This window comes from Lithobates pipiens, unplaced genomic scaffold (assembly GCF_037356315.1).
Source record: "Lithobates pipiens isolate NorthernLeopardFrog02 unplaced genomic scaffold, aLitPip1_a1.2 Scaffold_30, whole genome shotgun sequence".
Classification (NCBI taxonomy): Eukaryota; Metazoa; Chordata; class Amphibia; order Anura; family Ranidae; genus Lithobates; species Lithobates pipiens.
In genome coordinates this window covers 31,479,748-31,505,664 of record NW_027507791.1, presented here as the reverse complement: position 1 = coordinate 31,505,664, position 25,917 = coordinate 31,479,748, and the positions used below count along the sequence as shown (strand labels likewise).

The 25,917-nt window shown below is 50.0% G+C and overlaps 1 protein-coding gene across 1 annotated transcript in view; it reads left to right on the top strand.

Annotated features, from left to right (window-relative positions):
- Positions 1-25,917, top strand: part of KCNN3 (potassium calcium-activated channel subfamily N member 3) — a 175,718-nt gene that overhangs the window by 36,002 nt on the left and 113,799 nt on the right. The window contains exon 2 of the mRNA XM_077463941.1: positions 8,449-8,544. Within this exon, the coding sequence (XP_077320067.1) occupies positions 8,449-8,544 (96 nt within the window). The remainder of the gene's footprint in view (positions 1-8,448; positions 8,545-25,917) is intronic.

The window sequence follows — 25,917 nt, the reverse complement described above, 5'->3', positions numbered from 1 at the left end:
ACATTTATTGAAAAAAAAGCTTGGCAAAAAAATAAAATAAATAAATAATAAAAAAAAGCTCATCTATTAAATTTTGGCGCTGAGCCAGACGCATTTGGTGTCACTTTTTTTTTTGCTGCGATTTTCAGGCATTTATTTTGTTAGCTTAGGGGTTCATATTAGGGGTTGGGGGTTATTGTATTTATTTATAGGGGTTAATATTAGTATTAGGGGTTAATCAGAGGAAGGAATAGTGCCCCATTATTGGTGTCAGTGGGAGAAATAGTACTCCATCATTGGTATCAGTGGGAGGAATAGTTCCCCATCATCAGTATCAATAGGAGGAATAGTGCCCCATCATTGGGGTCAGTGGGAGGAATAGTGCCCCATCATTGGTGTCAGTGGGGGGAATAGTGCCCCATCATTGGTGTCAGTGGAAGGAATAGTGCCCCATCATTGGGGTCAGTGGGAGGAATAGTGCCCCATCATTGGTGTCAGTGGAAGGAATAGTGCCCCATCATTGGGGTCAGTGGGAGGAATAGTGCCCCATCATTGGTGTCAGTGGGAGAAATAGTGCCCCATCATCAGTATCAATGGGAGGAATAGTGCCCCATCATTGGTGCCAGAGGTAGGAATAGTGCCCCATCATTGGTGTCAGAGGTAGGAATAGTGCCCCATCATCAGTATCAATGGGAGGAATAGTGCCCCATCATTGGTGTCAGTGGAATATTGCCCCATCATTGGTGTCAGTGGGAGGAATAGTGCTCCATCATTGGGGTCAGTGGGAGGAATAGTGCCCCATCATCAGTATGAATGGGAGGAATAGTGCCCCATCATTGGTATCAGTGGGAGGAATAGTGCCCCATCATTGGGGTCAGTGGGAGGAATAGTGCCCCATCATTGGTGTCAGAGGTAGGAATAGTGCCCCATCATTGGTATCAGTGGGAGGAATAGTGCCCCATCATCAGTATCAATGGGAGGAATAGTGCCCCAACATTGGTGTCAGAGGTAGGAATAGTGCCCCATCATCAGTACCAATGGGAGGAATAGTGCCCCATCATTGGTGTCAGTGGAATAGTGCCCCATCATTGGTGTCAGTGGGAGGAATAGTGCCCCATCATTGGTATCAGTGGGAGGAATAGTGCCCCATCATCAGTATCAATGGGAGGAATAGTGCCCCATCATTGGAGTCAGTGGGAACAATAGTGCCCCATCATTGGGGTCAGTGGGAGGAATAGTGTCCCATCATTGGGGTCAGTGGGAGGAATAGTGTCCCATCATTGGGGTCAGTGAGAGGAATAGTGCCCCATCATTGGGGTCAGTGGGAGGAATAGTGCCCCATAATTGGGGTAAGTGGGAGGAATAGTGCCCCATCATTAGTATCAATGGGAGGAAGGGCCTCTACATTACAGTGGGTGTGGGTGACATGCACGAGGGGTGGCACTGCCGCACACTTCAGTTGGCGAGATGCGTTGGCGCTCAGCTTGTATGAGAAGATGAGGACAGGAAGATTTCTACAAAATTCAAGCCGCCTATCGAAGCCTCCCAAGCACCCTTCAGCTCTTTAAGGCCGTTAAACTCATAATAGTGCTGATTGTCACTGTACACTGCGGCAGGATTCGAGTGGTACTGAAGCCGCTAGCAGCTTGAGTAAAGTGACAGTTGCCCCCCCTCCCCCCCCCATAGAGATCCATGTGTAACCTCCTCATACAGGAGTTGGGGATCTTTTACACCCACATTTTCCCTGTTACCATGCGTCTCCGCACACGCGTTTTACATGCCTCATGGGAAGGAGGTCTGTCCTCCATTTTTAATCAGCTGTCACAGGTTATGACAGACTCGTCCCCTTGCTTTGGTGGTTGGCAGTGGTGGCGCGCTGGGGATGTGTGCGTTGCGCCACACCTCAGTTCTTGCATTACTGTGTGCTGTGATACCGCAATTCAAAAATATCAATCTGGATAAGGGACTTCAAGAACACTGCTCAAAATTCGCTGTACATAACTGCTTGTGAAGGGCAGGGGTCCATATACATGGGGAGGACAGGCCGGGAGATGAGGGGACGGTACCTGGGGCTTTGCGAAGGGTCACTATGGTGCACAGGGAGTACTGGAGTCACTGGATGACACGGGTCATACAGGATGATTGGGGTCACTGAGTGACATGGAATGTGCAGGTGACAGGTTCACTGGGGACATATGAGCACACCCCAGAGTCACTGGGGTCACAGGAGTCACGGGAGGCACTGGAGGCACAGGAGTTACTATAGACACAGGAACATACAGAGGTCACTGGAGACACAGGGGTCACTGAAGACATTGGGATCACAGGAGACATAGGAGTCAATGGAGATACAGGAGTCACTGGAGACACAGGAGTCACTGGAGACACAGGAGTCACTGGAGACTCAGGGGTCACTGGAGACTCAGGGGTCACTGGAGACACAGGAGTCACTGGAGACTCAGGGGTCACTGGAGACACAGGGGTCACTGGAGACACAGGGGTCACTGAAGGCATAGGAGTCAATGGAGATACAGGAGTCACTGGAGACTCAGGGGTCACTGGAGACTCAGGGGTCACTGGAGACACAGGGGTCACTGAAGGCATAGGAGTCAATGGAGATACAGGAGTCACTGGAGACACAGGAGTCACTGGAGACACCGGGGTCACTGAAGGCATTGGGATCACAGGAGACATAGGAGTCAATGGAGATACAGGAGTCACTGGAGACACAGGAGTCGCTGGACACTCAGGGGTCACTGGAGACTCAGGGGTCACTGGAGACACAGGAGTCACTGGAGACACAGGAGTCACTGGAGACTCAGGGGTCACTGGAGACACAGGGGTCACTGGAGACACAGGGGTCACTGAAGGCATTGGGATCACAGGAGACATAGGAGTCAATGGAGATACAGGAGTCACTGGAGACACAGGAGTCGCTGGAGACTCAGGGGTCACTGGAGACTCAGGGGTCACTGGAGACACAGGAGTCACTGGAGACTCAGGGGTCACTGGAGACACAGGAGTCACTGGAGACACAGGAGTCACTGGAGTCACTGGAGACTCAGGGGTCACTGGAGACTCAGGGGTCACTGGAGACTCAGGGGTCACTGGAGACACAGGGGTCACTGAAGGCATAGGAGTCAATGGAGATACAGGAGTCACTGGAGACACAGGAGTCACTGGAGACACAGGGGTCACTGGAGACACAGGGGTCACTGAAGGCATAGGAGTCAATGGAGATACAGGAGTCACTGGAGACACAGGAGTCACTGGAGACTCAGGGGTCACTGGAGACTCAGGGGTCACTGGAGACACAGGGGTCACTGGAGACACAGGGGTCACTGAAGGCATAGGAGTCAATGGAGATACAGGAGTCACTGGAGACACAGGAGTCACTGGAGACTCAGGGGTCACTGGAGACACAGGGGTCACTGGAGACACAGGGGACACTGAAGGCATTGGGATCACAGGAGACACAGGAGTCACTGGAGACACAGGAGTACACATTGGTCATTAGAGACACAGGAGTCACAGAAGTCATGGGGGTCACTGGAGGCACAGGAGTGCACATTGGTCATTAGAGACACAAGAGTCATGGGGGTCACTGGAGGCACAGGAGTCATGGAGGTCACTGGAGGCACAGGAGTGCACATTGGTCATTAGAAACACAGGAGTCACTAGAGGCACAGGAGCACATAGTGGTCAATGGACACACATGGGTCACTGAAGACATAGGAATCACTAGAGGCAACGGAGCACACAGGAGTCACTGGAGACACAGGAGTGCACAAGGGTTACTTGGGTCACTAGAGACACAGAGGTCACTGGAGACACAGGAGTCACTGGAAGCACAAGAGTCACTGGATACACAGGAATGCACAGGGTTACCGGGGTCACTAGAGATGCAGCAGTCACTGAAGACACAGGAGTCACTGGAGGCACAGAAATCCACAGGGGTCACTGGAAACACAGGAGTCACTGCAGACACAGGAATGCACAGGAGTCACTGGAGACACAGGACTCACTGCGTGTACAGGAGTTATGTGGGCCACTGGAGGCACAGGAGTGCACATTGGTCATTAGAGACACAGGAGGCACAGGAGTCATGGGGTCACTGGAGGCACAGGAGTGCACATTGGTCATTGGAGACACAGAAGTCTCGGGAGGCACAGGAGCACATAGTGGTCAATGGACACACAGGGGTCACTGGAGACATAGGAATCACTAGAGGCAACGGAGCACACAGGAATCACTGGAAACACAGGAGTGCACAGGGGTTACCGGGGGTCACTGGAGATGCAGCAGTCACTGAAGACACAAGAGTCACTGGAGGCACAGAAAACCACAGGGGTCACTGGAGGCACAGAAATCCACAGGGGTCACTGGAGACACAGGAGTCACTGCAGACACAGGAATGCACAGGAGTCACTGCAGGTACAGGAGTTTACAGGAGTTATGTGGGCCACTGGAGACTCAGGAGTGCACAGAAGTCATGAGGTTCATTGGAGGCACAGGAGTCACGGGAGGCACAGGAGTCATGGGAGTAACTGAAGGCACAGGAGTCATGGGGGTTACTGGAGGCACCGGAGTGCACATTGGTCACTGGAGACACAGGAGTCACTAGAGGCACAGGAGCACACAGCGGTCACTGGAGGTACAAGAACAGACAGTGGTCACTGGGCACACAGGAGTCACTGGAGACACAGGGGTCACTGGAGGCACAGGAGTCACTGAAGGCACAGGAGTCACTGGGGTCACTGGAAACACTGGAGACACAGGGGTCACTGGAGACACAGAGGTAACTGGAGACACAGGGGTAACTGGAGGCACAGGAGTCACTGAAGGCACAGGAGTCACTAGAGGCACTTGGGTCACCGGAAGCACAGGGGTCACTGGAGACACAGGAGTCACTAGAGGCACAGGAGCACACAGCGGTCACTGGAGGTACAAGAACAGACAGTGGTCACTGGGCACACAGGAGTCACTGGAGACACAGGAGTCACTGAAGGCACAGCAGTCACTGGGGTCACTGGAAGCACTGGAGACATAGGCGTCACTGGAGACACAGAGGTAACTGGAGACACAGAGGTAACTGGAGACACAGGGGTAACTGGAGGCACAGGAGTCACTGAAGGCACAGGAGTCACTAGAGGCACTTGGGTCACCGGAAGCACAGGGGTCACTGGAGGCACAGGGGTCACTGGGGGCATAGGGGCCACTGGAGGAACGGGGGAAATCTTGTCATTTAATTCTGCCCATCTGTAGGGTTAATAAGCAAGATATTGTCAATCAAAAGGGTATGAGAAGCCAGGTAGCGCCATGGGGGATGGGTACCAATTCCTGAATTCACAAATCTATATCAATTTTACAAAATAAGTGTCTCAATTTTGCAGTTTTTCTTTGTATTACGTCTGATCAGAAATTTGAATTATTTCCATCAGAAATGATCATTTGAGCGATACTTTTGCATGCTGTAAAATGAATAAACTTATTTTAAAAAAACAACAAATTATACGACTGAATCTAAATTTGTACAAAACTCGCTCATTTGATACAATATTTCTCTTCTTCTCACGATTGTTCTGGGGAATTTCGGATCATCTTATTTTTTGGATTGTTTGAAAAGGGAAATGATGAGACAGATCGGAGGAACGCGGTTGTTGTACACGGAGGAAATTATTATTTAATTCATTATTTTCTTCAATAATTTTTAAACATGGAAAAAAAATAGATCTACGAAACATTGTAACGAGTTCCAGTTTAATTGGCTTCCACCCACAGTGGTCCCTTATGTGTGTGCGTGGGGACATCAGATTGTAAACTCCTTCTGGAACGGGGACCCGTGAGAATGGTTCACATTGTTTTCTTTCAATACATTTTTAATAGAACGTTTTGAAAATGATAAAATGATGAAGAAACGTTCCAGTTCCAATGTAAGGAACATTCATACCACTGATCACCAATGTAAGGGGCATTCATACCACTGACCACCAATGTAAGGAACATTCACCCCACTGATCACCAATGTAAGGGACATTCATACCACTGATCACCAATGTAAGGAACATTCTTCTCACTGATCACCAATGTAAGGAACATTCTTCCCACTGATCACCAATGTAAGGAACATTCTTCCCACTGATCACCAATGTAAGGAACATTCTTCTCACTGATCACCAATGTAAGGAACATTCTTCTCACTGATCACCAATGTAAGGGACATTCTTCTCACTGATCACCAATGTAAGGGACATTCTTCTCACTGATCATCAATGTAAGGAACATTCTTCTCACTGATCACCAATGTAAGGAACATTCTTCTCACTGATCACCAATGTAAGGAACATTCTTCCCACTGACCACCAATGTAAGGAACATTCTTCTCACTGATCACCAATGAATGACTTGTTCCGACCTTTGATGATCCTTCTTAATAGAGGTGGGTCTTGAGTTTTTTCCTGATGGTTTCCTTCCAAGCAGATGTTCGTGGGTAGAGCGTTCAATAGCCATGGTCCTTGGACTGCGAATCTTCGTTCTCCCCTTGATTTGTAGCGGGACTTGAGGATGAGGAGGGAATGTAAGGGACATTCTTCCCACTGACCCAACTAATCTGCCGTAAACATTAGATAAAAGTGGGAATTAGTAGGGTTCCCTGAGACTGAAAATGTATATAAAGGGCTCCTCTAAGGTGAAGGTTGACGACTAGGCTAGCAGAAGATGATAGGTTCATACTATGTGGAGTCAGTTTGTGATATTTGGTTCCAGTGAGCCCACTGGTGGTCAAGAGAGTAAAAGTATGTAGGAAGAGGTCTTGAGATAGATGGACAATGTACAGAGATACAGGCTTAGTAGAAAGATCAGAGAACAGGACAGGGAGCAAAGAGAGGAGAGGCAGCTAGGGAAGGTTGCATGAAAAGAAGGACAAGGGTAGGGAGGGTTCAGGAGCAGAACCAGGGGGATCAACGAATGCCACTTCATGTCTGTAAGTGCATTACCTTCTGAGGTAGTCCTGTGAGAACCAGCAATGACACCTCAAAATTTATGGGAAGATGGTGCTCACCCAGCCTTGCTCAACCAGGGTTCCTCAAGAGGTTGCTTGGGGTTGTAAGCAGGTGCTTCCAATGGGGTTTACCTATTGTGTGTGCTCAGAAGGATCAGGAGGGGAACCAGAGGGATCAATGAATGTCACCTCATGTTCTTTATGTGCATTAGCTTCTGATGTAGTCATGTGAGAACCAGAAATGACCCGTCAAAATCTTTGGGGAGCTGGTGTTCATCTTGCCTCAAGAGGTTGCTCGGGGTTGTAACCAGGTGCCCCCAACAGTAGTGCAACATTGGGTCCAAGAAAAGCAAGTCACATCCAAGTTGCACCCATCTAAAGTTGCATCAAAGTTGTACCAAAGTTGCACTTTGAAGTCATACAAGTGTTAAAGGAGTCTAAAGCAGATCTTCACCCTCTAAAATATGGGTGTCCAATCTGTGGCCCTCCAGCTGTTGTGAAACTATAAGTCCTATGAGGCATTGAAAGGCTAACAGTTGCAAGCATGGCTCCTAAAGGCAGAGGCATGATGGGACTTGTAGTTCGGCAGCAGCTGGAAGGTCGCAGGTTGGACACTCATGCTCTAAAACGTGATACCTCCTCTCCACCCCTCCTCCGGTCCTCTGCCCGGAGAGTGTGCTTTTGTTCTTATTTACCTATTTTTTTTTTATAAGTTATCTTGCCCTGAATTGTTTATTGTTACTTTCTGAACAACTTCAGTAAAGAACGTCTATTGTATTAATCTTGGTCAGGTCTGAAGTTACTGGAGGACAATCTTCAACGGGGTCAATGCATGTATGGTATATCACAAAGAGCAGGGCTTGACAAAGGGGACGAGATGAGATAGAGAAGATGCAGTACCAATATCTAATGTGCAGTGGAGCTACATATATGGAGGAGGTCATATGAGAACAGTATTAGTGTCGGGTGCATAAGAAACCAGCCAGTCAGGAAACGGTGACCCGGCATAGGTCCTGGTATCCTGAAGTTACTGGAGGACAATCTTCAACGGGGTCAATGCATGTATGGTATATCACAAAGAGCAGGGCTTGACAAAGGGGACGAGATGAGAGTGTCGGGTGCATAAGAAACCAGCCAGTCAGGAAACGGTGACCCGGCATAAATCCTGGTATCCTGGTAGTGAAGGAACATTTGTGCTTAGGCTCCTACCCTAGCGATTGGAGCCTCAATACTGGGGTCCTGGTAGGTAGGAACATAGATTTTCATGGTCATTCATCCAGAACCTTTCAGACTCAGGTCAAACCTGCAGCATGGTGTAGCCTAGAAAACACAATGAAATGCGATGCTGGTGGAAGGTGGGAAAGTTGGGCTGCAGATTCCGCTCTGAAAAATAAAAGACGCAATAAAACAAATGCAGATGAAAAGTGCAAATTCCCCCTCCGGTCTAACGCTGAGCTTTTCTCTTGCAGGACTCCATGTTCTCGTTGGCCCTGAAATGCCTTATAAGTTTATCCTCCATTATTCTGCTGGGACTAATCATCGCGTATCACGCCAGGGAGGTGCAGGTAGGTGACCCTGAGGCCGATCCCTTGTTACTGTGCGTAAACCGAAGAGCTGACGGAATTGTGAAAGAAGCTGACCCATAATCCCCTGCTTCCCGCTATACCATCCCATAATCCTCTGCTTCCCGCTATACCATCCCATAATCCTCTGCTTCCCGCTATACCATCCCATAATCTTCTGCTTCCCGCTATACCATCCCATAATCCCCCGCTTCCCGCTATACCATCCCATAATCCCCCGCTTCCCGCTATACTATCCCATAATCCCCCGCTTCCTGCTATACCATCCCATAATCCTCTGCTCCCCGCTATACCATCCTATAATCCTCTGCTTCCCGCTATACCACCCCATAATCCCCCGCTTCCCGCTATACCATCCCATAATCCCCCGCTTCCCGCTGTACCATCCCATAATCCTCTGCTCCCTGCTATACCATCCTATAATCCCCTGCTCCCCGCTATACCATCCCATAATCCTCTGCTTCCTGCTATACCATCCCATAATCCTCTGCTTCCCGCTATACCATCCCATAATCCCCCGCTTCACGCTATACCATACCATAATCCCCGCTTCCCGCTATAACATCCCATAATCCTCTGCTCCCCACTATACCATCCCATAATCCTCTGCTCGCCGCTATACCCATCCCATAATCCTCTGCTCCCCGCTACACCCATCCCATAATCCTCTGCTCCCCGCTACACCCATCTCATAATCCTCTGCTCCCCGCTAAACCCATCCCATATCCTCTGCTCCCCGCTATACCATCCCATAATCCTCTGCTCCCCGCTATACCATCCCATAATCCTCTGCTCCCCGCTAAACCCATCCCATAATCCTCTGCTCCCCGCCATACCCATCCCATATTCCTCTGCTCCCTGCTATACCCATCCCATAATCCTCTGCTCCCCTCTATACCCATCCCATAATCCTCTGCTCCCTGTTATACCCATCCCATAATCCTCTGCTCCCCGCTATACCATCCCATAATCCTCTGCTCCCCGCTATACCATCCCATAATCCTCTGCTCCCCGCCATACCCATCCCATATTCCTCTGCTCCCTGCTATACCCATCCCATAATCCTCTGCTCCCCGCTATACCTATCCCATAATCCTCTGCTCCCCGCTATACCCATCCCATAATCCTCTGCTCCCTGCTATACCCATCCCATAATCCTCTGCTCCCCGCTATACCCATCCCATAATCCTCTGCTCCCCGCTATACCATCCCATAATCCTCTGCTCCCCGCTATACCATCCCATAATCCTCTGCTCCCCGCTATACCATCCCATAATCCTCTGCTCCCCGCTACACCCATCCCATAATCCTCTGCTCCCCGCTATACCCATCCCATAATCCTCTGCTCCCCGCTATACCCATCCCATAATCCTCTGCTCCCCACTATACCCATCCCATAATCCTCTGCTCCTTACTCATTGCCTATAATCCCTTGCTCACTGTTCGGTCCCTCTCATGCATCGTCTCATCTATCCCACCATCAGAATGTGTTCCAGCTGTCAGTGAACCTCACGGCCGCCATCGCTCCATCGACATGTGATGCCGTTGTGTAGCGCCCCCCCCCATGGGGGGATCCCATCCTCCGTCCCCCTTTGAAGTATTTTGGTTGGAATTCTTTACCCTGCTCCCCCCCCCCTTCCTCCGGTCGGAAACCTTTGTGTCGTCGCGCTCTACTCTCTGCGTTGGGGCAGGTGTCGGTCACGTGAGCGCGGAGCGTACGGCTGCGGCGTGTGAATAATCGCGCACAGCTGTGTACCGCGTTTATATATAGCCGTACATTGTTTGTCAATGTCTGACTGTCTGCCAAGCTGCCAATTCACTCCCACCCGCCGCGTGTCTTCCTAAACTCACCCTCCCGCTCCCGTCATGGCGGCACACCGGGGGGTGGGGGTGGGGGAACGCTGCGAGGGGCTGGGACACACGCTGTCACCGCATCGCCTTAGAAGTCAGCAAAGCTGAGAAAGGTAACGGTCCTCCGCCATAACGGCGGGGCCCATAAACCGAGACGTCTGCAGAATCGGGATTGCTCCACTGTAAAGTTGATATACATTTTTTCCTCTTAAAGGGTAACTCTACTTTTGTTTAAAAAAGAAAATAAAATAATACAGTAAATCCTAAGGTGGGGGGGGGGGGGAATTATGGGTGGTATCAGAGCGATTGTCTGTGCCGGCGCTGACCAATCAGAATGACTCTGATTCATCCCAGGAGCGCTGCAGACAAAAAAAAAGGAGAATAGCGAGGATCTTGAATTCCCAAATTGGTTCCCCCGGCTGCACTGGGGGGGGGGGGGGTTGGGGGGAGGGTGTACGACGTGCCGCTCACCGTATTTATTTCCTCTGAAAAAGATCAGCGTTGGGCTCAGTTCACACTTGTGCGACTCCAAAGTCCTTGCGATTTCCATCGCAGCATTCCAATTGATGAAACTTTGGATGGGTGCGACTTTGGCCGACGACTTTTGCCTTTGCCCGATGCACCGGCTTTCGCCTTGATAACATGAAGATGCGACTTACGGGCGGCTTTTGAGAGTTTACTTTGCGGTTTATGGCACTCAAGTCGCATCGAAGTAGTGCAGGAATCTTTTTTTTTAACACCTTCCCGTAATTTTTGTTATAGGCCGGGGCGGGAGAAGGTGTTAAAACAGGTTTCTGCACTACTTCGATGCGACTTTCATGTGGCTTGAGTGCCATGAACTGCAATGTTTCATATGAGGTCCTTCAGAACAAGCCTTTCGAGTGCCCCCCTCCCCCTCCCTCCCCCCTGGGGGGTGCACAGCGCAGCGATCGGCGGTGCGGTGAGTCACTCTGACACACCACGTCTCCGATCACAGTAAGGCTGATTACCATGTGATCAGCTGTGTCCAATCGCAGCTCATCACAGTGTAAATAGGAAGTGCAGGTTATCGGCATTCCTCTCCTCACACTGACAGCGGGTGAGAAGAGGAGAGACGATAAGCAGCTTTCATGATGGGGGGGGGGGGGTCTGCACTGAAAATCAGTGCATTGATTATTAGTGCAGTCCAATCAGTGATGCCAATCAGTGCCTACCAGTGATGCCTGTCAGTGCCTCCTCATCAGTTCTGTATATCAGTGCTACCTATCAGTGTCTATCATTGCCACCTATTAGTGCCGTTAGTGCTGCATATCATTGCTGCCTATTAGTGCCCATCAGTGTTACCTGTCAGTGACCATCGGTATGCCATATCAGTGCTGCCTATTAGTGCCCATCAGTGCTGCATATCAGTGCCGCCTATTGGTGCCCATCAGTACTGCATATCAGTGCCCATCAGTGCTGCCTATCAGTGCCCATCAGTGCTGCATATCAGTGCCGTCTTTTAGTGCCCATCAGTGCTGCATATCAATACCACCTATTAGTGCCCATCAGTGCTACCTCTCAGCGCCCATCAGTGCTGCATACCAGTGCCCATCGGTGCTGCCTATTAGTGCCCATCAGTACTGCATATCAGTGTCGCATATCAGTGCCTATCAGTGCTGCAAATCAGTGCCGCCTATTAATGCCCATCAGTGCTGCCTATCAGTTTCACCTATCAGTGCCCATCAGTGCTGCATATCATTGCTGCCTAATAGTGCCCATAGGTGCTGCCTATCAGTTTCACCTATGTGTGCCCATCAGTGCTGCATATCAAGGCTGCCTATTAGTGCCCATCAGTGCCATATATCAGTGTCCCCTATCAGTGCTGCTTATCAGTGCCAGTTATTAGTGCCCATCAGTGCCCCCTATCAGTGCCCATCAGTGCTGCATATCAGTGCGACCTATCAATGCCCATCAGTGCTGCCTTATCAGTGGCCATCAGTGCTGCATATCAGTGCCACCTATCAATGCCCATCAGTGTTGCCTTATCAGTGGCCATCAGTGACTTTGTGTGTCCATGACAAGTCACACAAGTCTGAATGAAGCCTCAGGCTCCATTCACACTAGTGCGACTCCAAAGTAGTGCGATTTCTAGTGCGACTTTGGTGGAACTTTGGAAGGGTGACACTTTGGCTTTTACCAATGTTAACGGATAACTGTTGCATGTATAACATTCAGGAGCGACCTTGATGGGACTTGTGAGACTTTACATCGCAGTCTACGCCACTCAAGCCACATGAAAGTCGCATCAAAAGTAGTGCAGGGACCTTTTTTTAAGTTGCATAGATTTGAATGAGGCATTCTGCCAAGGACTGGAAGTCGGCAGCCTCCGCCAATGCGAAAGGCGCCATAAAATGAGCAACAGACAAAATGAAATGCGTAGCTTGAGTCCAAATCGAAAGGTCAGCAGGGAACGTGACGGAAGACTCGGCGGGTCAGTAAGAAACCAGCAGATGGTGCGTTTCGCTGCGTGTCACGTCTCCTAACCGCTCTGTTTAGGGCGAAAGCGATGTCTTATAAATAGAAATTCAGTTTGAAGTGCTGCTTTGTGCCAAGATCGTCAGGTAAGGGAGACTCTGCGAGTGGAATGGCACAGGATGGGTACTGGATGTCTGGCACAAGCTGGCGGTACAGAGAGAGATCCGGCACATGCTAACCGCCCGTGAATGAATGCACCCGTAATGAGCTCCCAGGGTAGGGGAGGATTTTGGGTAAGCCAGGAGGGTCTCCGGTGTATCCTGAGCCGGGAGGGTCTCCGGTGTATCCTGAGCCGGGAGGGTCTCCGGTGTATCCTGAGCCGGGAGGGTCTCCGGTGTATCCTGAGCCGGGAGGGTCTCTGGTGTATCCTGACCCGGGAGGGTCTCCGGTGTATCCTGAGCCGGTAGGGTCTCCGGTGTATCCTGAGCCAGGAGGGTCTCCGGTGTATCCTGAGCCGGGAGGGTCTCCAGTGTATCCTGAGCTGTGAGGGTCTCTGGTGTATCCCGAGCTGGGAGGGTCTCTGGTATATCCTAAACAAGGAGGGTCTCCGGTGTATCCTAAAGAAGGAGGGTCTCCGGTGTATCCTTAGCCGGGAGGGTCTCCGGTGTATCCTGAACAAGGAGGGTCTCCGGAGTATCCTGAACAAGGAGGGTCTCCAGTGTATCCTAAACAAGGAGGGTCTCCAGTGTATCCTAAACAAGGAGGGTCTCCAATGTATTCTGAGCCAGGAGGGTCTCTGGTGTATCCTGAAAAGGAAGGTACTCCGGTGTATCCTAAACAAGGAGGGTCTCCGGTGTATTCTGAGCTGGGAGGGTCTCCGGTGTATCCAGAGCAAGGAGGGTCTCCGGTGTATCCTGGGCCGGGAGGGTCTCCGTGTATTCTGAGCCAGGAGGGTCTCTGGTGTATTCTGAGTCGGGAGGGTCTCCGGTGTATCCTGAGCCGGGAGGGTCTCTGGTGTATTCTGAGCCGGGAGGGTCTCCGGTGTATCCTGAAAAGGAGGGTCTCCGATGTATTCTGAGCTGAGAGGGTCTCCAGTGTACTCTGAGCCAGGAGGGTCTCCAGTGTATCCTGAACAAGGAGGGTCTCCGGTGTATCCTAAACAAGGAGGGTCTCCGGTGTATCCTGAGCCGGGAGGGTCTCCAGTTTATCCTGAGCTGGGAGGGTCTCCGGTGTATCCTGACCAAGGAGGGTCTCCGTGTATCCGGAGCCGGCAGGGTCTCCGGTGTATCCGCAGCCGGGAGTGTCTCCGGTTTATCCTGAGCCGGGAGGGTCTCCGGTGTATCCTGAACAAGGAGGGTCTCTGGTGTATCCGGAACAAGGAGGGTCTCTGGTGTATCCTGAACAAGGAGGGTCTCTGGTGTATCCTGACCAAGGAGGGTCTCCGGTGTATCCGGCGCCGGGAGGGTCTCCAGTGTATCCTGACTAAGGAGGGTCTCCGGTGTATCCGGAGCCAGCAGGGTCTCCAGTGTATCCGCAGCCGGGAGGGTCTCCGGTTTATCCTGAGCCAGGAGGGTCTTCGTGTATCCTGAACAAGGAGGGTCTCTGGTGTATCCTGAACAAGGAGGGTCTCTGGTGTATCCTGAGCCAGAAGGGTCTCTTGTGTATCCTGAGTTGAGAGGGTCTCTGGTGTATCCTGAGTTGGGAGGGTCTCTGGTGTATCCTGAGTTGGGAGGGTCTCTGGGGTATCCTGAGTTGGGAGGGTCTCTGGGGTATCCTGAGTTGGGAGGGTCTCTGGTGTATCCTGAACAAGGAGGGTCTCCGGTGTATCCTGAGCCGGGAGGGTCTCCGGTGTATCCTGAGCCAAGAGGGTCTCCAGTGTATCCTGAGCCGGGAGGGTCTCCGGTGTATCCTGAGCCGGGAGGGTCTCCGGTGTATCCTGACCAAGGAGGGTCTCCGGTGTATCCTAAGCCAGGAAGGTATTAGTTTGGCCGTTGGGACAAATCTCCAACCTTCAATAAACAGACCGTAAAGCCCGCAGTCCACGTCATGTCAGGGGTTGCTGTAAGATGATTGGAAGTGGGGGCCGCATGACTCATGGAAGATCCAAAAATACATGGCGTCCGGGGACCAATGTACATAGCTGGAAGCTTAAAGGGGAACACCATTGGACTGTCTATTACTAAAGAGTCTGACTCATTATCATTGCTAAAACTTTACACAGGGACACAAAGTACTGGAGGGAAATCTCACCATTGTGGGAGGGGCAGAGACACAAACTACTGAAGAAAATCTCCCCATTGTGGGAGGGGCAGAGACACAAAGGACTGCAGGAAATCTCCCCATTGTGGGAGGGGCAGACACACAAACTACTGCAGGAAATCTCCCCATTGTGGGAGGGGCAGAGATACAAACTACTGCAGGAAATCTCCCTGTTGTGGGAGGGGCAGAGACACAAACTACTGCAGGAAATCTCCCCATTGTGGGAGGAGCAGAGATACAAACTACTGCAGGAAATCTCCCTGTTGTGGGAGGGGCAGAGACACAAACTACTGCAGGAAATCTCCCCATTGTGGGAGGAGCAGAGATACAAACTACTGCAGGAAATCTCCCTGTTGTGGGAGGGGCAGAGACACAAACTACTGCAGGGAAATCTCCCTGTTGTGGGAAGGGGAAGAGGCACAATTTACTGAACGAAATCCCATCATTGTGGGAGGGGCAGAGACACAAACTACTGGGGGCCTATGTAACCATTGTGGGGGTGAGAAGAAAAAAAATCAAAAAAGCCAGCATAAGCATACATGGGCCTGGCCTTGCGCTGCCTCGGTATCCTAGGAGTTTTCAGATCTGTTTTTTATTTTTTTTTCATTTTTTACAAAACAGAACAGGCATGTTCAGTGGCACGCGGCGCACGCCCACCCTCCCGCACAACACCGCTGTTCTGTGTAAAAGGCTTTTCTATCAAACGCCTTCTGTCTAATTCTAGTATGAGATTGTTCTGAACGCTCTGCCAGGACAAAGACGGCCTGCAGAGATCGGATTCCTCGTACTGTACGGCTAGGAATGGAGGTGGGGGGGAGCAGGATTTCCCAATCTGCCGCTGCGTCCTGTATAATGCGGCGTAGGTGTAATCACGGAAAGGAAAATTACCTACTTTATCAATTGTTCCCGGCATTCTCCTTTTTCAAAAGGACTCCGAGCCGCTTCAGTAGAGGACCTGTGAATTCTGATGCCCTGCGACGATGCGCACAGCCGAGAAAGGGGGTTGGGGCTGATTCACACGAGATCTGCAGTTTGTATTGCACCCGGGTTATCGTTTAGTGAACGGAAATAAATTTAATGTCCAGAAATGTTTCAGTGCAATTACTTTTTACTGTTTAAAAAATAAAGAATATGGTCAGCAGGCCCTTCCTCTACCCCAATGGGTGGAAGATACTTGGCGGATGAAGCGTTGGCCTCTATAAACGGTATTGCCGTCATTAGCCCACATAGGGCAATGCTTCACAGATGCCACCTTAAAGATGTGAGTATTCATTTATAAATCATGACCAAATAGATCAATATTTTCCCCTTTTCTTTACTTTCGTTACTTTGAGGACAACTTTGGAGTTGAAAGTCATCTCAAAGAGCTCAGTCTTCGACAAAGACGGCTGTGGAAGGTCATCCTAGGGCAGTCTTTTCTTTTTACCCAAGTTGAACCCTTGAAATCATTTTCACTTCCCAGGGAACCCCTGCTAAGATTTGTCCATTGGGGGGAAAATTTCCCTTACATTGCTAGCCAGTGGAAATAATTCCCCCCTTACAGTGATGGTTAGAATACCACCCTTACAGAAGCTATAAAACTCATTGGTGTCAAGCTAATAGCTTTGCCAAGTGGTGATGGACCTGGATCTATTAAGACACCATCAGATGGAAGGTCAGTCAGCCACAGCTCAAAGAACCTCTAGCCACCTCTGGAGGAATCCTAGTGTTCTACAGAACCCTGGGTGGGAATAATGCCCCCTTACAGTGATAGTTAGAATGCCATCCTTACAGACCCTGTAAAATCCATTGGTGTCATGCTACTGGCTTCGCCAAGTGGTGATGGACCTGGATGTATGAAGACACCATTGGATGGACTGTCATTCAGCCACAGCTCAAAGAACCTCTAGCCACCTCTGGAGGAATCCTAATGTTCTACAGAACCCTGGGTGGGAATAATGCCCCCTTACAGTGAAAGTTAGAATGCCATCCTTACAGACACTGTAAAATCCGTTGGTGTCATGCTACTGGCTTCGCCAAGTGGTGATGGACCTGGATCTATTAAGACACCATCAGATGGAAGGTCAGTCAGCCACAGCTCAAAGAACCTCTAGCCACCTATGGAGGAATCCTAGTGTTCTACAGAACCCTGGGTGGGAATAATGCCCCCTTACAGTGATAGTTAGAATGCCATCCTTACAGACACTGTAAAATCCGTTGGTGTCATGCTACTGGCTTCGCCAAGTGGTGATGGACCTGGCTCTATGAAGACACCATTGGATGGAAAGTCATTCAGCCACAGTTCAAAGAACCTCTAGCCACCTCTGGAGGAATTCTAGGGTCCCACAGACCCCTGGTTGGTAGCTTGATAGGGTTGGAGACCATGCTGGACTCACTGGATCAGTCACTGGTGGATGATAAAGTGGACAATAGGAAGAATTCCCTTCCAATGTTTTGCGCCCAACTTGAAAGAAGGTGACGGTGAATGGGCTACTGTCTCTAGGTACCTCTACCTACTTTTTTACAAAACACTGGTTGGTAGCTTGTTAGGGTTGGAGACCACACTGGACTGGCTGAATCAGTCACTGGTCATGGGTGGGTGATAAAGTGGGTGAGTTGGAAGATGCCATCAGATGTAAGGTCAGTCAACCACAGCTCAAGGAACCCCTAGCCACTTCAGAAGGAATCCTAGGGTTCCAAAGAACCCTTGTTGGTAGCTTGTTAGGGTTGAAGGCCATGCTAGACTGACTGGATCAGTCACTGGTCGTGGGTGTGTGATAAAGTGGGCAAGTAGGAAGAATCCCCTTCCAATGATTTGTGCCGAACTTGAAAGAAGGTGGCAGTGAGCCCTTTTGGGGCCCGGGCTGCTGCCTCTGGGTACCTCTACCTACCTTTCACAGAACCCTGGTTTAGAATGGCTGTTCTAGAGGGTCTCCAACTACGCCCCTGGACTCATTTTTGATCTGTATAGATTGAAAGACTAGTTTCTTCCAAATATTATTTTTTATTACTCTGATTTGTATGTCCTGTAAATAATTGTTGCTGCCACACACTGGAGAAAATTTGTCACAATTTTCAAAGCAAAATTTGAATATCTGTTTTCTAATTTCAGACATAAAATGGGATTTTGTTGATATGGTGGACTGGTAAAAGGGTCCTTTGGAACCCTTTAACAAGTCATTCAAATGTAGAAAGTGTAAATTAATTCTACTGTCCCTCCTATAGGTCAGTCGTTCACATAGGACTCAGTATGTGAATGAACCACTAGGTGATTCTTTTATATAATAATGGTATGGCGCATGGGCCAATCACATGCTGACAGGGAGATCAGCTAAGGTCAGTGTGGAGAAGGATGGATCCTCCACATTGGAGCATAGCAAGAGAAGGATGGATCCTCCACATTGGAGCATGCAACACAGAACTTGGACCAGTAAGGGGTCCAGAAGATCCCATTACAGGTTCACTTTCAGCCAGTGGCCCACAGATAATAATTTGCCATGAGAAGTGGATAACTTAGCAATTTGCATATCAGTGATTTTTAATATAAAGTTTGTTTGTTTATTGTAACAATTAAGGAAGCTTTGAGTAGACTAGCTTTATAAGGAACGATTTGCCAAAAGGGATTTCTTTTTGGGTCCTTAATGGGGTCCGCATGGGGTCCATTGGAAAAAACTATAAGACTTTTTATTTACAAGATCTAACTGATTCAATATATAAACTGAAACAGATCTTTTCACGTTGCCAGGATCTAGTCATGACAGCTAACAAAATGGGTACTATGGGGTCTTTATGGTTTTGGTACAGGAGAGGAATGCTAAAGTACAGTGAAGAACTTTATTTCCTCAGATCTCTACATGAAAGAGGGACAGTTATGGAGAAAGGAAGACAGGAGGGTTCAGGTAGAGCTTGGACAAGGTCCTTTAGCACCCAAGCCCAGAGTGTACCCCCTTCATGAGCTGTGGACTACTTCAGGAGCGCAGTTTGCAAGTCCTGCTCTTTTTGGGTGCCTTTCCCGTTCTGTTGAAGCATCAGAGGTGGCCGCCTCTTCTGCTTACCCCTCGGCCTGGCTCTAGATTCAGCTTGTTGCATTGTTTTGCATGAGAGGCGGGAGCAGCGCTGTCAGTGTTTTAGGAAGGGGAGGCTTCTATACTCCTCGATATAATGCTGACAAGGCAGCAGTTGTTCTCTAGCCTAATACATGGTGATTATCATTTCCAGCTGGAGAGACCAGCTTTAGACATTTGTTCCTTCCAAGGAAATCTCTTTACATATTCTGGCAAGTTTAAAGGATAATATCAGACAGCCTCTGAACTTTGAATGCTGTTGAGGAAATGCTTTAACTGTCAATGAACCCACTCAATGCACCTCTAATATAAGTTTTATATAATCCTTTGAAGGCTCAGCAGGCTTTTGATGGTGCTTTTGGGTGGGCCTGTAGGTTCTCATCACATGCTTTTCCACCAATCAACCTTCCTGTTTGTGAATTATAATGGCCTAGCCTGGATTTAGGGAGCGCTTAGCAAGCCATTATGGTGGCCATAAAAAATGTGACAAACCTTTCATCCAAAGAACTGTACCGAAACCAAGAGACATCACCTGTGTACAGAACAAGGTAGTATTGTCACAACTAAAATGTTATATATATATATATATATATATATATATATATATATATATATATATAAATAAAAACTCTTACAACAAATAAAGTACAGATTTGGCACCCAACCTGGGGCCAAGGGTAATAGGGGCTCTTAGGTGGTTCTTGTCCAGCCTTTGGGCCCATCAACCAGTCCTATGTGTGGAACCATTGATATGTAAAAGGTTTGTAATGGCAGTGATATCTAACCAGACACATCTGTAGCATGTCCCCAGTCTCCGGACACATCTGTAGCATGTCCCCAGTCTCCAGACACATCTGTAGCATGTCCCCAGACACATCTGTAGCCTGTCCCCAGACACATCTGTAGCATGTCTCCAGTCTCCAGACACATCTGTAGCATGTCCCCAGTCTCCGGACACATATGTAGCATGTCCCCAGTCTCCAGACACATCTGTAGCATGTCCCTAGTCTCCGGACACATCTGTTGCATGTCCCCAGTCCCCAGACACATCTGTAGCCTGTCCCCAGACACATCTGTAGCATGTCTCCAGTCTCCAGACACACCTGTGACATGTCCCCAGTCTCCAGACACACATGTAGCATGTCCTCAGTCTCCAGACACACCTGTAGCATGCCCTTCGTCTCTATACACACCTGTAGAATGTCCCCAGTCTTCAGACATATCTGTAGCATATCCCCAGTCTCCAGACACACCTGTGTCATGTCCCCAGTCTCCAGACACACATTTAGCATGTGCTCAGTCTCCAGACACACCTGTAGCATGCCCTCAGTCTCCATACACACCTGTAGCATGTCCCCAGTCTTCAGACACACTTGTAGCATATCCCCAGTCTCCAGACACACCTGTAGCTTATTCCCAGACATACCTGTAGCATGCCCTCAGTATCCATACACACCTTTAGTGTGTCCCTAGTCCATAGACATACATGTAGCATGCCACCAGTCTCTAGACATACCTGTAGCATGTCCCCAGTCTCCATACACACCTGTAGCATGTCCCCTGTCCATAGACACATGTAGCATGCCATCAGTCTCTAGACATACCCGTAGCATACCCTCAGTTTCCAGACACACATGTAGCATGTCCTCAGTCTCCAGACACATGTGTAAGATATTTCCAGTCTCCGGGTAGACCCATAGCATGTCCCCAGTGTCCAGACACACCTGTAGCATGTCCTCAGTCTCCATATACACCTGTACTATTTCTCCAGTCTTCAGACACACCCATAACATGTCTCCAATCTCCAGACACACCCATAGCATGTCTACAGTCTCCAGACACACCCTTAGTATGTCCTCAGTCTCCATACATAACTGTAGCATGTATCCAGTCTCCAGACACACATGTAGCATGTCCCGAAGTCTGCAGACATACCTGTAGCATGTTCCCAGTCTCCAGACCCACCTGTAGCATGTCCCCAGTCTCCAGACATACCAGTAGCATGTCCTCAGTCTCCAGACACACCTGTAGCATGTCCCCAGTCTCCAGCCATACCTGTAGCATATCCCCAGTCTCCAGACACACTTGTAGCATGTCCCTAGTCTCCAAACACACCTGTAGCATGTCTCCAGTCTCCAGACACACCTGTAGCATATCCCCAGTCTCCAGACACACTTGTAGCATGTCCCTAGTCTCCAAACACACCTGTAGCATGTCTCCAGTCTCCAGACACACCTGTAGCATATCCCCAGTCTCCAGACACACCTGTAGCATGTTCCCAGTCCCCAGACACACCGGAAGCATGTTCCCAGTCCCCAGACACACCTGTAGCATGTTCCCAGTCCCCAGACACACCGGAAGCATGTCCCCAGTCTCCAGACACACCTGTAGCATGTCTCCAGACACACCTGTAGCATGTCCCCAGTCCCCAGACACACCGGAAGCATGTCCCCAGTCTCCAGACACACCTGTAGCATGTCTCCAGACACACCTGTAGCATGTCCCCAGTCCCCAGACACACCGGAAGCATGTCCCCTGTCTCTATAGCATTACATATACAAAATATTATGCATGGCCCCTTGGGGATGTCAAGGGCCACTGCTGAATCCCCCAAGTCAGTTGACGTATAGGAAAATAGTGATGCCTAGATTTCATCCGAGTGCCTCTTTGGGGTCCGGAAAGATTTTTTTTTTTGTCGCCCAAAATTTGCCAGAAATGTCCCGGTGGGGTTATGATTGGCTTCTGGACCGCAATTTGGCGGATTTTTTCGAGGAGATAATATTTGCCGATTTTACTTTGTAACCTTTCTGATGTGTAATTTGTATCTTCTAAAGCAAATATCACTCAGAATAAAAAGTCATCCTCCAGCCAACCTCCGTCCAGCTCGCCCGTTCCCCTCACCTTCCCCCTCCTTCCAAAAATAGCAATTCCTCCAATTTTGAGCTCTGTGAGGCAGGAAGGACGGCGCAGCCTCCCGTCCGGGGGCTTTTACTCCACCGCGATCGCTCCGGTCCCGTTTATTCGCTCTGATCTATTAGTGATAATAAATGAGATGGATCTTTTTATTTGCTTTTAGATAATTCTGATACGTTTTATTTGATGTGTTTTTCGCCGCTGTAAATGCTGACTTTGCGAGCAGAAAAGAGCCGTAAATCATTTTGGGGGGGGGATGTGAGGCTGGAAGCGAGTCATTTCTTAAATGGATTGTTCGCCGCTCAGGAAAGCAATGTCGCCTGCGGTGCCTTCCAGCTGAACACAGAGACCAAATCTGATCTTTTTTTGTTTGTGGTTTGTTTGTTTTTTTTGTTTTTTTTGTGAGGCAAGCAATCTGCCAGGAGATATGAGGACCCCATTTACCCTTAAAGCCGAACTTCTTCAATCCTCTGTACAGTAGAACTTAGACTAGGGGAGGGAGAAGCAGCACAAGGAGCCAATCGGTTCATGTGTTGACAAAGAGAATGCTGAGAGGAGGAGAGAGCAGAGTGAAAAAAGAGGTGAGCTTATCACTGTGCTACTTCTTCTTCTTCCTCATAATGGGCACAGCGGGCGTACAGACCCGGGAACTCAGCACAGGGATGGTGGGGACCTCTCATAATGGGCACAGCGGGCGTACAGACCCGGGAACTCAGCACAGGGATGGTGGGAAACCCTCATAATGGGCACAGCGGGTGTACAGACCCAGGAACTCAGCACAGGGATGATGGGAACCCCTCATAATGGGCACAGCAGGTGTACAGACCCAGGAACTCAGCACAGGGATGGTGGGAACCCCTCATAATGGGCACAGCGGGTGTACAGACCCAGGAACTCAGCACAGGGATGGTGGGAACCCCTCATAATGTGCACAGCGGGTGTACAGACCCAGGAACTCAGCACAGGGATGGTGGGAACCCCTCATAACGGGCACAGCGGGTGTACAGACCCGGGAACTCAGCACAGGGATGGTGGGGACCCTTCATAATGGGCACAGCGGGTGTACAGACCCGGGAACCCCTCATAATGGGCACAGCAGGTGTACAGACCCGGGAACCCCTCATAATGGGCACAGCGGGCGTACAGACCTGGGAACTCAGCACAGGGATGGTGGGAACCCCTCATAATGGGCACAGCGGGTGTACAGACCCGGGAACTCAGCACAGGGATGGTGGGAACCCCTCATAATGGGCACAGCGGGTGTACAGACCCGGGAACTCAGCACAGGGATGGTGGGAAACTGCCATTCCTCTCCTTGACAGCGAGGTGAGAGGTTGCTAGTTCCTTTGCTCCTGTGCTTCCAGAGACCAGGGGCTAGAGTTACTCCTCTGCCCCAGGAAGGATGCTGGATCCTGGGGAGGACCCTGGCGGGGGCCCCCTGGATAGGCCTCAACCTGCGGAAGATTCTGGGCCTGGCCCAAGGAAGGATGAATCTCTGTCTGCCTTTAGACGGAGGATTGTGGAAACGCTGAAGCGGATTGAGAAGGAAGAGGAGAAGTTGGGAGCTTTGAAAGCTGAATTTAAAAAGAAGAAGCAGATTTGTGCCAAAGTCTTCAGTAAGAAGAGACCGGCTCTAAGGCCTGAATTGAAGGACCTGGAACAAGCTCTGCGGAAGCAGAAGGAATTGGTGAGTTCTCTGAAGGAGAATAGTGGAGCTTTTAAAGAAAAATATAAAAATGAGGAGCGATTTAATCAAATGAGGAAAGGAGCTTCTTCCTGCATGGAGAGCGAGGAGATGGAAGCAGAGAGTGAGAAAGTGGGCCCGGAGGATGAGCCCAGCTGTTCAACATCTCAGACACCTGCTGAGCCCTCAATGGCGGAGGCCTCTGTCCCCTTCCCCCCCCAGCAATGTGGAACATCTGAGCCGGAGGATGAAGGTTCTGACATGCTGCATCTGATCAACAAACTGGAGTCCAGTCCAGATTCAGCTCCCCAGGAAGGTGAGGAGAAGATGGACACCGTTCCCAGCCCTGTGAAAGAAAGTCCTGTGGAGAGAGCAGGTGCAGGTACTGTGTGTGTGCAGGATGGTGGGATCTTTAATAACAATGGGCCTGCTGAGGGTTGTGGTACTGCAGACAGTCAGCCCAGACCCATAGACAATGTACAGCAAGCAATAACATCTGCTAATAACTGTCAGCTTCAGTCTGCAGAGAGGTCCATGGACAATACAGTGACTTTGCCTGGACCAGGCACAGCGGCTATTCCTGTGAATGGTGGAGGTGATGCTGGGAGCAGTAGTACTACAGCTCTCCAGGAGTCTGCAGCAGCCAAGACTGTGACGGCTCCCAGGATTGAAGCTGAGTGTTCGGGGGAGGGGGTGGGTCCTGCTAATCAGAAGACTGCTATCCCAGCTGATTCAGACTCTCTGCCAGCAGGTTTGAATGTATCTGAGGACAAGACTGCAAAAGCTGGAAGAAAAACTTATGCTGGTGTTGCTGCCACAGGATCTGGGAAGGGGGAACAAGCAGGGAAGGAGCATGGGGACGTTTTATCTTTCTCCCTGTTTAAAAGGAGGAATGTTGTACAATTGAAATGGGAAGGCGATGGAAACCCCCCACATAGGAGGGTGGTGGTGGATAAAATCCTGCAGATGGGGTTTAGGCCTGCGGATATCTTCGCCCTGATCAGTCCGGCAGGTTCCTATGAATATGATTTGTCCTTTATCCGTCCCGAGTCTCTGGACATATTTTGGGAGAAGTTTGAACACGTGTGTAGGGGCCTGCCGGACTGGAAAGGGCTCATCCCCAAACTTATATCCCGCCAGCCCCTCATTAAGATGGTGACAATACTTGTGCGCAATGAATCTATACCCCAAGGGGATCTGACTGTATGGTTGAGGAGGTATGGGGACGTCCTGAGCCCCCTGAGAAAGATTTTGGACGATCGGGGAATATGGACAGGGGGATGGTCTGTGCAGCTGAAACTAAAGGTTATTGATAATGTCGTCCAGCATCTGCCATCCTCAGCTTTCCTGGGGAGGGACAGGCTGACCATCTTCTACCCGGGCCAGCCAAAGCTCTGCAATAAATGTGGAGATAAAGGGCATCTTGCATCCTCCTGTCCAGTGATGAAGTGCTCCCTGTGTCAGGGTATAGGACATTTGGCAAAGGATTGTAACATTATAAGATGTAATCTGTGCAATGCAGTGGGACATCCTTATAGTCAGTGTCCTGAGGCAATGCACAATAAGCCTGAGCTCATGAGGGAGTTTTTCCGTCTGGACATGGAGGATGCACAGAGCTCATCAGCTGGAGGGCCTGTGATTCCATCGGAGTCTGTGCCCATACCCAATGTGTCTCCCCAGTCTGTGCCAATACCCAATGTGTCTGTGTCTCCCCAGTCTGTGCCCATACCCAATGGGTCCGTGTCTCCCCAGTCTGTGGTTCCCCAGTCTGTGCCAGTACCCAATGTGTCTGTGTCCTCCCAGTCTGTGCCAGTACCCAATGTGTCTGTGTCCGCCCAGCCTGTATGTAAAGTTTCAGTTGCCAAGAATGTGTCCAATCCTTCTGTTTCCAATCCTTCTGTGTCTTCTAAAATTGCAGAGGCAGCAAGAGGTGCTGAGGCTGGTGCATCAGGTGTGGTGCCAGTCCCCCTCCCCCGACGCTGCAGGGTTCCTATTGCAGATCGTGGGGGCCAGAGGAGTGGGGAAAATAGTGGGGAGGCTGGCCTGGTGGTAGATAAGGGAAGGGAGAGTGGGGGGGAGGGGGTTGAAGGGGAGGATAGGTGTGGGGAGGCTGGTTGTGGTTTATCCAAAGATGATATGGAGTGGTTGGAGGATAGGAGGAGGAGGGGC